A 14,371-nucleotide genomic window follows, 5' to 3' on the forward strand; every position below is an offset into this window, starting at 1 on the left:
GGCGGCCTTTAATACGGCAAAACAGCCAATATCAAGGGGCTGTAAAAGGTGAGATGAATGCGGAGGCATACAAATTGCGATAATATTGTTCTTCTCGCAAAGCTCGTCGAATTTCGGAGTCAAGTGACTACCGTGGCCGTCAAGTATCAAGAGTCTATACTTCCCCTTCGTATAAGAAGAAGTAGACGGAATAAAGAGCTTCTCGAGCCATCGAAGGCCAATTTCATCAGAGGTCCATCCGTTAGGACTAACCTCGAGTCTCCAATCGTTCGGGAGGTTATCGAACCAAGATTCAATAAAGACTTTGCCCTTAAAGATTATACACGGAGGAAGCGCCCACCCCGTCGAACTTATACACTCAATTGCAGTCACCCACCCGCGATTTCCAGGTTGTAAAAGTGATCGCCGACCGTAGAATTCCTTTCTCGTTACAACCTTCGTAGTCGCGATTATGCCCATCGCAAAGCCAGTCTCGTCAAAGTTATAGATATCGTCGGAGTCGATACCGTACATCAAGATTGTCTTTTGAACGAGAGAAAACCACTCAGAAAGAACCTTCGGGTCTTCGCATTTAGCTCGCTGATAATCGTAGCGTCTTGAGAAACGGGAGGATAATAAAGGATGCCTTTTAATAAAGTTTGTAACCCAACATTTGCCGACCGTAAGAGGGGGTATAGATCCACGCGCCGCAAGTAGTAAATCTGCCATTTCTCGTACAGTCGCCGGTCGGGGGGCTGCTCCGCGAGAATCCATAGATATAATCCATTTTTCAAGAGATTCCTCCTCAATATCAGTCAATTTGAGCTTTTTAACGCGTGCAATTGCGTGGTTTTGAGCCCCATTGAGACGCGTACGGAGGGTCGATTCGGGTACGTCAAAACAGCGCGCTGCTCCACGTATAGAGGTAAAATCTTGCTTCTGAATCGCTTCGATTGCTAATGAGAGCCTACCCTCTTGCTCCGTACGTTTTTGAGAGGATTGAGTACGAATTGGTGGCATAGTGGGTGGTTGATGTTTTTGGGTGGGGTGCGCAGCTTCGGTATGTGCGCAGCTTCGATATGAATCACGTTAACTACAACGCAGGCAGTGGATGATTTGATAAGCACAGCAACAAATGGCCAACTCACCATCGATGATGTTAGCGTTTTTGACACGTTGCCCTATTCGCCTGAAGGATCCGACGATAAAGAACTTGTCAGAAAGGCCGAAGCCACTTTCAGTCGCATGGTTAAAGCCAAGAAGCCCGATGTCATCCTATGCTGCTATCAAGGCAATTCGTCTAATTCTTTCGTCAACAATTTTCGCAGCATGGGAGTGGGCCAGGTTTTTGACCCACATGTCTTCTCGATAAGCGCTGATTGCAGTGTTCAGAGGACTAACGCATTTCATCCTAGTTATGCGGTAAATTACAACGCCACCTATAGTTGCTTCCGCCGCCTTCTTCTTCTCGAGTTCACTCATGCCTTTTATAATTGGACAGGAGAATGGCAAGAGGATCCGTGGATGGAGGTTTTACGATCGCTTTGTCGTACAACTGCGCAAAAAATCTCCAGTAAGCGGCATTTCAGTTATCTAAAGTGGCGTGACATCTATAATAACCTTAATTAGGAGACCAGAAGCTGCAAGCAGAAAAACAAATCAGTCGACGTGATATAAATATGCGTCGATGGAAAAGCATTATCAGTGCTTTAAACACGGCCTTTCATGCAACACAGTTCTTCCGAGCCAACATCAGCAACCACCGAATTGAAACGCGGTTGATAAAGAGCAATCTATCCTGGCATTGCGCTGACGCCTTTCTATTTCTTGAAAGGTTTGGAGATGCCTACGATACCGAAGAGTATGCTGGCATACTCTTGGATAGCTTTCACACCTGGTGCGAGGAAGCTTGTGCGCCCAAAAAGCCCGAGATAATCAGCGAAGAGGATGAAAATCGCGCTCATTTTCAACATCGGTACCTCAAGGAAATCACTGCCGATATTTCTGATCATTTCGCTCGTCGCCTTCAAAAATGTTTCGTCAGTTTTTTGAAAGACCTAAACACTTCATTTTGGAGGGAAAAAGATAGCTGCAACTCATTTGAATTCGATATTCAAGCGCAGAAAAACGCATTTTCCCGCTTCTCCCTGAAATTGGAGAGAGAGTCCAGCAACAATAGGCCTATTTGCGAAAGAATTGAAAATCTGGGAATACACTGAATTGACATCAGTCTCGATTGCGAGACATTTTGTGGACTTGAAGAAATATGAGAGATTGCTTGTCATTGAAATGCGGTCGCTAGTTTTTTCAGTTTGCATGGGACCATGAGCCTTTGGAAATGGAATGCAGTAACGAACGCCTCGCAATAATACCAATCATAACAAGGGATCGTCCGGCCAACCTGTCCGAAATGCTACAGTAGGACCCGAAATCGCCTTTCGTATTGAGAGCACAGATCATTCTATCAGACCACAAATAAATGATCCTCCAAATCCAGAAATACCTACCCCCGTATTTTGGATTATGTTTCGATTTTGGACATCGAGATCCCAACAGACAAGTGCAGATATATTATATAACGTAATTTCCAGTCACCATGCCGAATCTATTCAAGCCGTGGTAGATTTAGCATACCGGCACCCTGGAATAGCCATAGACTATAATTGATGGTAGGAAGGGTTTTCGCTGTGGCCTGAGTACTCGTATCGCAAAGCTGGAAAAAATTGTGTGATTCCAGCGATCGCTTTCACAAGCTCATCTCGCTTCTGGTCATCACGAACTCCAGAATGACGGTATATTTCATCTTCTATATCCCCCAGTGCATTGTTTGATCTCCGCTCGAGGAAGAATCCATTTGGGATCGTCAATCTGATGCGATAAAAAGGGCATTCGAAGATGACATCCCGTTCACGCCCTCCACCCTCGAAGACGGCAACAATTCGATATTCATCAGCCGCAAGGCCGCCTTCAAGAAGGTATTCGTCATGGTGGGGATATAACTTGTTTCGACCTATATCAGAATATTCTAGCCTGGATGCAGCATCCTCTGCACTGTACACGCCTGCCAAACCCTTTGCCCACACAGCAATCACAATGATATCGATTTTGTTTTCATTCTCTAGTTGTTTGCGTCGCTGCATGGCCCGCCTCCAAGTGCCGAAGGATATGAATCGCGTGTCTTGACGTTTCCAAGAGAGGTGATCGTCAAAGTCTTGCCATGACGGCGGGTCCGCATGAGTTGTGCTCCGTGCACATAAGTAGCCTTCTCTGAAGGTTGAGTTGCTACTGCACTCGGCGCGAAAAAGGATAGCAGGTGTTTGGTCGGCTGTCAATGGATGAATAAACATCTCGACCATGTCTTCAGACGCAATAAATGGATGTAGCCCCAAAAAGGAGTAGGAAAAGTGCACAGTCCGTTCTTGTTACTTCGGTTGCTGGGAGCTAAACATCTATTGCAGCCTAGTGAGTACGGTCGGCAGGTATGAGCCACGTGACTTTTTATGTAAATGACTAAGCTTCCCATCCAGCCAGGACTCTCTTTTATGCTCTTGTCTCATAAGCGACATTGGACAATCTGATGGGATTGAACGATAACTTTAAGAGAGGGATTACTCAACAGCGCTAACATTGACCTATAATATGAAGGATGCAAATTCAAATTAAATATGCCTAGGAATAAAACAGACAAAACTCACTAATTTTAGGCCTAGAATCGTAGAGGGACTTAATATGATCAAAATTGGAGAACAGAGCAAAACTCCTCCATTGGCCGAGGAGCATGTGCTTGGATGTTCTCCCTTGGTTCTGTGGTTTTTCTCCGTGTTTTTCTTTTTTTCAACACCCGGGAGGACTCCTTTTCCTCCCGCTTTCGTTTTGCTTCAACAATATCCTCGTACTTCATGACCTTAGCCTTCCCAACAACCGTCGATTTCACACCTTGCCGGATTTTCTTCTCCTTATTCTGTTGGAATAATTCTTGGTTTCGCTGTAGAAGAAGGGAACGCTCCGCAAATGCCTTTTCGGTAGCGTTGAGCATTTTTTGAAAGCAAAGCTTGCCACGCACATCTAGATTACGTAGATCCTCCTCAATGATTTTTCGTAGAAGGCATACCCCATCGAACGTGACGGGCGTGACAGGAGGCTCATCAGAAGAAGGGTGAGGAGCATTGACCCCAGCATCACACTGGAGCTCTGCTATGTCTTCGGGTGGTTTCTGGATATTTCCAAGAACTTTTTCTGGGTTGAAAGGATGAAGCCCGCTTTTCGACCACCCCGAGAGAATATTCCTACGCGTGAAGGCTTCATTGCGAGCACGGCTATAGAGATAGGTAAAGTGTTGTTTTCCGATGTTGCCAGCTCCTCCCCGATCCAATGATTCAGCCAATTCACGATATGCGATGGCAGCCGGCAGGGAATGATATTATTCTGGAAGCAAAATTCCAACACTTCCATCGATTCATGAGTACCAAATCCATCACTAATGAGGAGGCGTGGCTTGTTGCCAGCCTGAGCTCTAGTTTGCGGGTCAAACACATGTTTGATCCAGTAAAGACTAATCGCACTGTCAGTATAACCAGATTTTGAGCAAGCAAAATGCCAGTTTGGTGTCGGGTGAGTGGTCCATGTGCTGCGATGGGTGGTAGCAGGCCAGATGATCACAGGGTAGAGGGCCCGACCATCGGCTGAGATACATTCAATGGCAGTGACTACTTCTCGCTTCAATCTTGCTCCTCTAGACCCACTACATTCTTTGCCAACAAGGACTTTCAATGAGCTAGGGCCACTTAGCATGACCCCTGTTTCATCCATGTTATACACATTGGCGGGGTCGATGGCGGCATGGTGGAGTTCAGATCCAATTACAGAAAACCATTCTTCAACTTTGCTACGAATATTGTAGTCGTGCCGCTTCCAGTCAATAGGTTTAGATCGCCGTGCCTAGATTTCTGGGTGCCGTTTGAGAAAACCTCGGACCCAACTCGGACTTGGCTGCGTAACAGGGCAGCCGGCCGTAAAATCGTCAGAGGGGGATCGTCGCCGGCGCAGGACCCCAGCTAACATGGGTAGGAACTTGACCGCCGGGGGATAGCCGTTCTTTGACATACGTAGAATATCATGCACAAGAGCATCTTCTTCCGATGTAGTTAGGTATTGCTGATTTGCTGCCTTCTCCTCCTTTGATGGCCGTCCGTTCGCGCGGTGCCACAGTGTAGATGCTGGGACGTGAGAAACTTCCGATTTAGTAGACCAGGTCAGGCCGTGCGCTGAGTCAATCAGTGCTAAGGTTGCTGGGTCTGTGGTACGCATGGACGGTTGAAGTGGACACGGGAGTTACCAGGAAGGAAACTCGAGGAAAACATAAGCCAGAGTACCCGAGCCGTGGTTGACCGACTGAGCCATTTTTGGACTCCGGGAAATTTTATATTTCCGGAACACCGAATTACGATACAGTATTTATCGTGACATCTCCTGACAGTCAGTCGTAACATTGGTTGTAACAGATGTACTACAGTAAAACCGGTTTAGTACGATCCTGGTTTAGTGCGATATCCTAGTTAGTGCGATAATATTTTAGCGAAAAATTCAGTTTCACATACAAATATCGCAACATTTCCAGACCCCTTCTTACAAATATCGTACGATTACCTAATATTCAACCAATCAAAATGCCCCGTCAAGCTATCACGAACCAGCAAAAGATCGCTCTCAGAGAGCAGCACCGCAAGCACCCTTCGGCCACCCAAACCCAGCTCGCTAGCTGGTTCAACGAGGTCTATAACCATCGCCCTACACAATCCACCCTATCCGCTATCCTCTCCCCTAAATATCGACACCTCGATACATATCTGACGGAGCATTCGATAAAAGCGAAGCGGTGCCGCACTGCGAAGTGGCCAGACCTCGAAGCCGCACTTGTACATTGGATCGTTCTTACGTAAGAGAAGATTCCAATAACACAAGACGTTATCCGGGCAAAAGCACGGTTTTTCTGGACCCAAATCCCAACATACGAAGGTCAACCGATGCCAACATTTAGCAATGGTTGGCTAGAAGCCTTCCAAAGCCGGGAATCAATTCGGAATCGGCTACACGCTGGTGAAGATGGAAGCACACCGGAGTCCGCAAGTGAAGCTATGATTCCTATCCGGCAAGCACTCGGAGCATATCATCCAAGGGATATCTTTAATTGTGATGAGACTGCACTTTATTGGAGACGAACCCCTGTTCGGAGCCTTGCTACGAAGAATCTATCGGGAAAGAAGCAACAAAAATCAAGGATCACAGCATTGTTTTGCTGTAACTCCGACGGTTCTGAGAAATTGATTCCCTGGTTTATTGGAGCGGCTCGAAACCCCCGCGCCTTTACTGCCGCTCATATCAATATCAATAACTTTAATCTTCAATGGAGATCGAATAAAAAAGCATGGATGGTTGGCAAGTTCTTTGAAGAATGGCTTCGATGGTTTGATAGCCAGATGGTCCATCGGAAGGTGGTGCTTCTTATGGACAATTTCTCTGCGCATGAATCCGCAGTAAAGACTATAAATAATAGTCTTCTACCGCTTCAAAACACCCTGATTATTTGGCTTCCGGCTAATTCAACGAGCCGGTTTCAACCATTAGATCAGGGTATTATCAGAACCTGGAAGGCCTACTGGAAACGCCAGTGGGTAAGGTTTATGGTAGCTGAATTCGACGCGGGCCGTGATCCTCTTCGATCTATGAATGTGCTTGAGGCATTAAAATGGGGAATTCAGGCCTGGCAATTTGATGTTTCCGCTCAAACTATTGTTAATTGCTTTAATAAGGCATTAACGGAGAAGGGCGAAGATTATCAACTACAGCAGCAGCTAATAAATGAACTTAATGCTGGTTTGCAGATGCTGAGGCCTGTACTAGACCCAATGAGCATTGAGAACTTCCTCAATCCTATGGATGAGGTGGTGCAGGATGGTATTGAGACTATAGATGATATAGTGCTAGCCCAGTTTGCCAGAGATGATGATGATACAGATGCAGATGCAGATGCAGAAACCATACCTGAAACCCCCCTGGTTCCGATAAATGATGCTATTCGTGCATTAGAGACGCTTCGGTTATATGAAGAGCAGCAGGAGCGAGGCGAAACGCAGCTAATAACCAGTCTGTATAAACATCAGAGGATAATACAGGATAGGAGGTTAAATGCACAAAAGCAGAAGGATATCAGGGGCTATTTCTGTATGTAAACCTGAAATATATATATATGTTACTACAGTGCGATACCTAGTTACTACGATGTAAAATGGCGAGACCAACTGTATCGTATTAAACCCGGTTTTACTGTATCAACAGGTGGACCGCACCATCGGTTCAAAGTACTTAAGCAGCAGAAATTGGGTTGGGCCCGGGGTCCACCGGTTGACCAATCAAGGTTTTAGGCTGACCCGGCGTGGCCCCCACCCTGAGTCACCCTTGCGTATTGTATGTAATCATTGAGACGTTGTCGTTCGCATGGCGCTATTCGCCGCAATATCTGGCGCTGATACGGACCCATCTCCTGTCACCTTAGAAATAGCCACGAGGCAACCAGATTCTTCTCCAACTCTCACTTTCCCAGCCTCATATCACAATATGCAGTCTCTCTTAGGATCCAAGTGTTGTTTAGAGGATCTCAGAGGAGAAGGAAACCTCATCACCGATACTCGTGGCAATTTACCCCCTGAGATATGGCGGTGTATTGTTGAGTTTCTACCTTCGGACTGCAATTACGCCCTGGCGATGTCCAAGTCTACTTTCGACATCCTGTCTATTCTCGCCTGGGAACTCTGTTTGCGAAGACCTAATTTTGTTGACTTGAAAGATCAGGAACGCTTGGGTGTTCTGAGAAAGCTGTACATGCAGCGTGATAATCGTTTGGATAGGCTGAAGTCTCTCCTTCGACTGATGGAAGTACCCCTTGAGAAAAACTTCAGGAGACTGTTGTTGGAAGAAGCTATCCGCCAAAATGATGAGGAGTTATCTTCTCTCTCATTATTACACAGTGGAGATGAAGAAGACCTTGCCGCCGGTCTGACCCTTGCCGTCAAACATCGGCAATCTGACATGATTGAATTCTTCCTTGCGAAGAAAGCCCAGATTGATGTGAACTGGGTCACTGGCGAACCACTCTCTAGCCTACGGATAGCATGCGATCGCAGAGATATTCGGCTTATCAATTGGCTTCTCAGCTACGACTCCTTGGTAAGGACAATACTTCATGTAGCAGCCTCTTTCGGATGCTATGATATAGTTCAGAACTTGCAAGAGAGCCAGGAATTTGCGAGATTGAGGGAAGTCAAAGACTGCTCTGGACATTTACCAATACAATGGGCTGTTTTCGAGGCCGATGTTCAGATGGTGCAACTACTAGCATCCTTGGGAAGTTCCATTCACATCCGAGACCAAGAAGATTACAACTTGTTGCACATCACCGTTACACGTTCTATGTGGCCAACCCAACGTGAAGAAGCCTATAAGATTCTTCTCAAGTGGCTCATCGCCAAGGGTTGCGATCAAACCGCACTGAACAATAGTGGGGAAACCCCATTGGAGTGTGCCAAGAGTCAGCGTGCACCACAATGGGCCATTGATATGCTACAAATGCACGCAAACGCATCAATGGATATCAATGCGGACGGGGCCGTGCCAGAGGCCAAAGGCGTGACCTTAGGTCAGAACCCCAATCACCCGATCATGTTCCCCGATGATGAAGAGCAGGGACACACTTTTCAGCGTCCTCAAGATCTTACCAGGTGCGATAGCTTCATCCCTGTGCCACCCCGTGGCGCTGCAGGTCTGTGTCTCGCTAGAGCCTTGATTGACGTGGGAACATACTATCAACATACCAACGCCCCTACGAGCACTAGGAGGATTGGATTCAAGACTCCTCACCGAAAAGCGGCTAAGCCTAATGGCTTGAGACGGTCTCGGAGAATTAAAGCGCTTTTTTAAGGGGTGGTTGGCCACCAAGACTTGTAGAACGCTAACTCGGAATATCCCGACGCCGTTTGTCTTGCGAAGGATCCCACGTTTTGCCTGCCTCTACGATTGGACTCTCGGGGACTTTTCAACTGAAATTCTTCTATTCATTGGTAAACCCGGCCAATAAATTATACCGCCTCATTCCACGGCTACTTGTTCCCCAACTGGAAGCATTCCTGTCCGGAAACATCATCCCGGCGGTCTCCTCACCAGTTCTCAGCGTCCTGAAACTACTCATTGTAATCTTCACTGCCATACCTCATATTACTTGTTTATTTGTAGGGGTCGATTTTGGGATCTTCTATATAGGTTACCCGAATGTATATAAGACCAAACGTCGTGTCAGCTCTTCCGAGGCTTTGTCAGTATCTTCGCCAGTACCACTTCAAAGCTGGACTTAGTAGGGCGACATCCAATTAATACATATTCCAAATAAGCCTTGTTCGCTCTTTAGTTTGGGACTGCCGTATGCAGCAGGCTCTCGAAAAGCTAGCCAGTCAACGGCAACCCTGTCATTAGGGCCAATGTAGGTCTTGCAACCAAACAGTCCCTGGCCACACTCACTCCCTAAATGCTTGCCATTGCTAGACACTGTCCTAGGGGTGCCACGTGCTCGTCATAAATTGCGCAATCTTATTTCTGGATCTAGTGACAGGTTGCCCACCGCGCTGTTTGCATAAACAGTGTCCAAAGGTCGATCAACCCATCACTGTCTCGCTGTCTTCACAGGACAACATTCAACCGACCCCCGAAGGCACCACGTTCAGGATCGACTGGATGGCATGATTGACCGAACCATCGTTCCGTTCACTAGATGGCCCTTTGGCACGATCTCTTTCTCCTCCGCCCTCATTTTATCCTTGTTGCAACGACCTACTTCGGCAGGGCCACTGGCCCGTACGATCTCGGAATTCGGCAGTCCTTGGGGCCACCCTTGCAAGGGGTGACCGTGATTGAGGACTGAAGGTCTCGTGGGGTGTATCCGGTGCGAATACCGGCGTCAAATATCGAGGTAATCGCATCGCAGAGAAGGGAGTTGTCACCTGCCGCCAGCAACCGCCAGACCCTATTCGGCACCGCACCGTTCCCTGCTGCTTTGTCTGGCGGTGCTCGGTAAATGGCATCTCACACTTCTGGCAGCGAGACTGGTGGGAATGGGATCTGTTTGAACTTGCGTCGGTCTCGTTGGATATTATCTGGGTCCGAGGTGGGGGCCGAGGGAAGAAGACGCTTTTCAACACGTCTTGGCCTGATCAGTATCCGCTACCTACGGTTGGCGAAAATTGGGTTAAAAAATTCGTTAAACGGCATCCCCTACTATGTACTCGGTTCTCGAGACGCTACGATTATCGGCGAGCTAAATACGAGGACCCGAAGCTGTTATCTGAATGGTTTTCTCTCGTTCAAAAAACAATTCTGATAAACGGGATTGATTTGGACGATATTTATAACTTTAACGAGACGGGATTTGCAATGGGCATAATCTCGACTATGAAGGTTATAGCGAGAAAGGAATTGTCCGGTCGGCGATCACTTTTACAGCCTGGAAATCGCGCGTAGGTAACCACAATCGAGTATATAAGTTCAACGGGATGGGTGCTTCCTCTATGCGTGATCTTTAAAGGCAAGGTTCTTATCGAATCTTGGTTCGATAACCTTCCAGAAAACTGGAGCATCGAGATAAGTCCTAATGGATGGACCTCTGATCAAATTGGACTTCGATGGCTTAAAACACTCTTTATTCCGGCTACTACTTCTCGTACGAAGGAGAAGTATAGACTCTTAATACTTGATGGCCACGGCAGTCATTTAACACCACAATTCGACAAAATTTGCGAGGAGAACAATATTATCGCAGTTTGTATGCCTCCGCATTCATCTCATCTTTTACAGCCTCTCGATATTGGCTGTTTTGCGGTGTTAAAGGCCGCGTACGGTCGGATTATCGCATCGAAAATGCGGGCTAAAATCAGTCATATTGATAAACTTGATTTCCTCGATGCCTACCAAGCCGCGCGAATTGAGGCCTTTAAATCGGAGAATATCAAAAATAGCTTCTCCGCCGCCGGTTTACTCCCTTTTAACCCATCTCGGGTACTCTCGAAAGTCAATATTCTCACGCGTACGCCGACCCCCCCCCTCCAGCCGGGGTAGCGAGTGGGAGCCAAAAACGCCCTCCAATTATATTCAATTACAAAAACAAGCTTCCTCGATAAAAGTCTTGTTAAAACAGCGCTCAAAAAGCCCACCGAGTCCATTGAATTCAGCGATAAATCAGGTTTTAAAAGCCTGTCAAATCACAATGCATTCAGCTGCTATTCTCGAGAAAGAAGTAAGCGATTTACGCGCTGAAAACGAAAAAAAAGGCGCAAAAATGCTAGAATTACAAGGCAAATACATCGTGAGGAAGGCCTTACAGTTAGAGAGGCATCAACCTTGATATCGCAGCTAGTACAACCTGATTTACCGCAAGGATCTAATGAGGTAAATCTGGGTTTAGCCCTTTCTCAGTCACGTACGAGGGCAGTACCAAGATGTTCCGAATGTGGAATTCAGGGTCATAATAGGAGGTCATGTCCCACTACATCTCGCATTTAGTTTATTCAATTTAAAGGCGTTTTGGTTGAGAAAAATCCATTTAAAATAATCAAGTTGGGTGGGGTGCGCAGCTTGGGGGTCTGCGCAGCTTGGGGGTCTGTTACGTTATCGCATTCTTCCGACCCAAAATGTAAGTCTGGCAATCACGTTCCCAGTTCCCACTCACACCCAACTAAAGTCCCTCCATCCTCACTCGCAGAGCGTGGCAGCAAGGCCATCAGAGGTCCACCACCAGGGAATATGACAGTAGGCTGAAAAGGGTGCTAGGCCATTCCATTCACTGCTGCTAAATTTAGCTATCGAAAGCGGAATTTCTCATCGATATAATGCTCGGATTGATGCAAGGGATATGGAAGATCAGAACTCATTATGCGATTGGTGGAGAGACCAGAAAAGAATATCCTCAGATGGCTATATATATCTTATTCATTACCAGATACCGAAAGTGAATTGCGGATGATGAAAATTCATAACATCCCTAGCGGCGCATACGAGAAGGAAGTCCCTCTGTCGACAAGGGACAGTTCGTGAAAAACCAGGTGCAACTCTTACGATAGTAGGTTTAGCTCTGAACACTCGTGCTCAGAGCCCATAATGGCTTAGCGACATTCCAATCTGGAATGGTGCTCCACGTTAGCCCCCAACTAGACCACTGCCCCATATCGGTTTCAATCGGCCATCGCCTGCAATGCTGAGGGCCTTCCGAACCCCCGGGAACAGCTCTAACCACTCGAGAGATCTATTTATTACCGCTCTCAACTTCGACAATCTTGCCGAACTTGTTTGGACAAAGAAATGGACAAGGCTGCAAACATCCTTTTAGAGATTCCAACAGCTCTGAAACCGCTAAGTTCTTATCGATCGATATTTTATATCAGGCCGTCTTTAGTGCGGAAGCCTAATTATATAGCTATAGGAATATATGTCTTTTCTTTATCAAATACGCCTGCTCTTCTACCTTCTACCTTCCTCCCAATCCCCTTTTCTGTTTCAAAATCAGACTTGCCATTCCTCTAAGACCTAAGATGAATCCCTCGACACAGTCACTCGATGTCACCTTGGAGGCACTTTCCGCCCTTTCGCTCAGAGGCGAGCGGAACCAATTGGAAACTCTCATACATGACTTTCTTCTCCCAAACATACAAAGCGGCCGCCGTATATCCCGAATATCACCAGATGACCCATTTTTCCAGGAGGCAAGACACATCTGGGAAAGGGAAGGCTGGAATGGAGAAGGCCTATCAAACTACATTACTTTGCTTTGCGGGATATTGAACTTTCCGGCTATTCTGTTGCTCAACCCAAGTGGCTGGGACTATCTTCCGTGGAACGAGATGATTGAGAACTCACCCACATTGATATGGCTTGAACAAGCTTTGGAGCCCTGGGGCTTCACTTTGAGGGATATCATCATCATTGATACGTTTCCTCTGTTGACGGATCGGAATATGAATTCTATGGAAGATGCTGAGAAGCTGCGATTATCCAGCGAGGTGTTCAACCTGACTGTCAGTTTTCTCCACCGGTTTAAACCACCAGTGATGGTCTCGTGTCAGTGTGCGACCAAAACATCCCACCATCGTTGGGGTATTGTGGAACACCCAGTTGCTGCGCTCCTTTGCTCCTCGGTTGGCGGTGCACGACGTCGAGAAGTGGCCCAACTGTCTGTGAATGAGCGCATCATTCATGTTGTTCAAGGGTTTCATCCTATGTATATTGAACGCACGGAAGATCCAGAAATACGTTCAGGTCTTGATGAAACTCTCCACAGCATAATAGAAAAACTCTACCGGCCTTGTGCGGAATGGAAGGATCAGCGTGACCGGGAAAGCCCGAACCTCAGAGGCGGGGCATGGCCATACAGACCTTGAAAAAGGTATGGTGAAATACTTGACAGTTTTAAAACTGCCTTGACGTCACTGACCTATCTTGAGGATCAACCGATATCGCTACCATACCTCCAGGACAGAGTGGTAATCTGCCAGGACCCGCCACAGAGGTTTCACAAAACGACTTGACTCCTTCAACTTCTGTGTCTTCACACGCGCGAGTGAAGGAATACTCAGTACTTTTGGATATCCAGTATCCATTTAAGAGGCCTGTAGGCGCTTATAAAATCATGTTTAGCCCCAGCGGTCAGAAACTTCTACAGCTTCTGGCAGAAACTTTGGCTGAAAATGAGACCCCGAATGATCCAAGCCGGTTCATGAAATCTTTGAGCGTTCGGAAAGGAGATATCAGTTACGACATTCTGCGCTATCTACAAGACGATATCGGCAGCTTTCTGGATGGGATTCTTGGGTCTGAGAAGCTCATCAAGGTTGAGTGTGTTTACTGTATCTAGAATCTGCCCCTTTTTCAGATATCGGGAAGATCAAGTGTCGTAGTATGAGTTTACTGTAGCTCAATTGAATTGGCCTATACTACTTGCTGTGATAAAACAATGAATAGAACGATAACTCTAGCAGTTGCGATGTCGCTTTGGTTTTTAGGGGTTATCTTTAAAGGCAAAAACTTTATGTTACGATGGTTCGACGACCTTCCAAAGCATTGGGCTCTTAACGTTAGTCCAAATGGCTGGACAAGCAATGAAATTGGCGTTAATTGGCTCCAGAAGCACTTCATTCCGCATACCATAAGTCAGACGAAAGGAAAACATCGTCTATTAGTCCTCGACGGCCATGACAGTCATCTTACAGCAACATTCGACAAGATTTGCCAGGAAAACAACATCATACCAATCTGTATACCTCCTCATACCTCTCATCTTTTACAGCCTCTTGATGTTGAG

General features: G+C 46.7%; 5 protein-coding genes across 5 annotated transcripts; 3 read left to right on the forward strand and 2 right to left on the reverse strand.

Annotated features, from left to right (window-relative positions):
• Positions 1–2,636: 2,636 nt before the first annotated feature.
• On the reverse strand, positions 2,637–3,335 carry N7511_008442 (uncharacterized protein; the record flags this gene model as incomplete). Its single annotated transcript, XM_057130819.1, has 1 exon — positions 2,637–3,335. The coding sequence occupies one exon, from the start codon at positions 3,333–3,335 to the stop codon at positions 2,637–2,639; it is 699 nt and encodes a 232-aa protein (XP_056981550.1).
• A 377-nt stretch (positions 3,336–3,712) lies between these two features.
• On the reverse strand, positions 3,713–5,286 carry N7511_008443 (uncharacterized protein; the record flags this gene model as incomplete). The annotated part of the gene is made up of 3 exons (XM_057130820.1): positions 3,713–4,295; positions 4,424–4,887; positions 4,954–5,286. 3 exons carry the CDS (start codon positions 5,284–5,286, stop codon positions 3,713–3,715), a joined length of 1,380 nt encoding a protein of 459 aa, XP_056981551.1.
• A 359-nt stretch (positions 5,287–5,645) lies between these two features.
• Positions 5,646–7,208, forward strand: N7511_008444 (mariner-Tc1 transposon family protein; the record flags this gene model as incomplete). The annotated part of the gene is made up of 2 exons (XM_057130821.1): positions 5,646–5,914; positions 6,017–7,208. The coding sequence occupies 2 exons, from the start codon at positions 5,646–5,648 to the stop codon at positions 7,206–7,208; spliced, it is 1,461 nt and encodes a 486-aa protein (XP_056981552.1).
• Positions 7,209–7,593: 385 nt separating this feature from the next.
• On the forward strand, positions 7,594–8,952 carry N7511_008445 (ankyrin repeat domain-containing protein; the record flags this gene model as incomplete). Its single annotated transcript, XM_057130822.1, has 1 exon — positions 7,594–8,952. One exon carries the CDS (start codon positions 7,594–7,596, stop codon positions 8,950–8,952), a length of 1,359 nt encoding a protein of 452 aa, XP_056981553.1.
• A 3,653-nt stretch (positions 8,953–12,605) lies between these two features.
• Positions 12,606–13,451, forward strand: N7511_008446 (uncharacterized protein; the record flags this gene model as incomplete). Its single annotated transcript, XM_057130823.1, has 1 exon — positions 12,606–13,451. One exon carries the CDS (start codon positions 12,606–12,608, stop codon positions 13,449–13,451), a length of 846 nt encoding a protein of 281 aa, XP_056981554.1.
• Between the last annotated feature and the right edge of the window lie 920 nt (positions 13,452–14,371).

This window comes from Penicillium nucicola, assembly GCF_028828085.1.
Source record: "Penicillium nucicola strain IBT 29836 chromosome Unknown utg000009l, whole genome shotgun sequence".
NCBI classification, from domain to species: Eukaryota; Fungi; Ascomycota; class Eurotiomycetes; order Eurotiales; family Aspergillaceae; genus Penicillium; species Penicillium nucicola.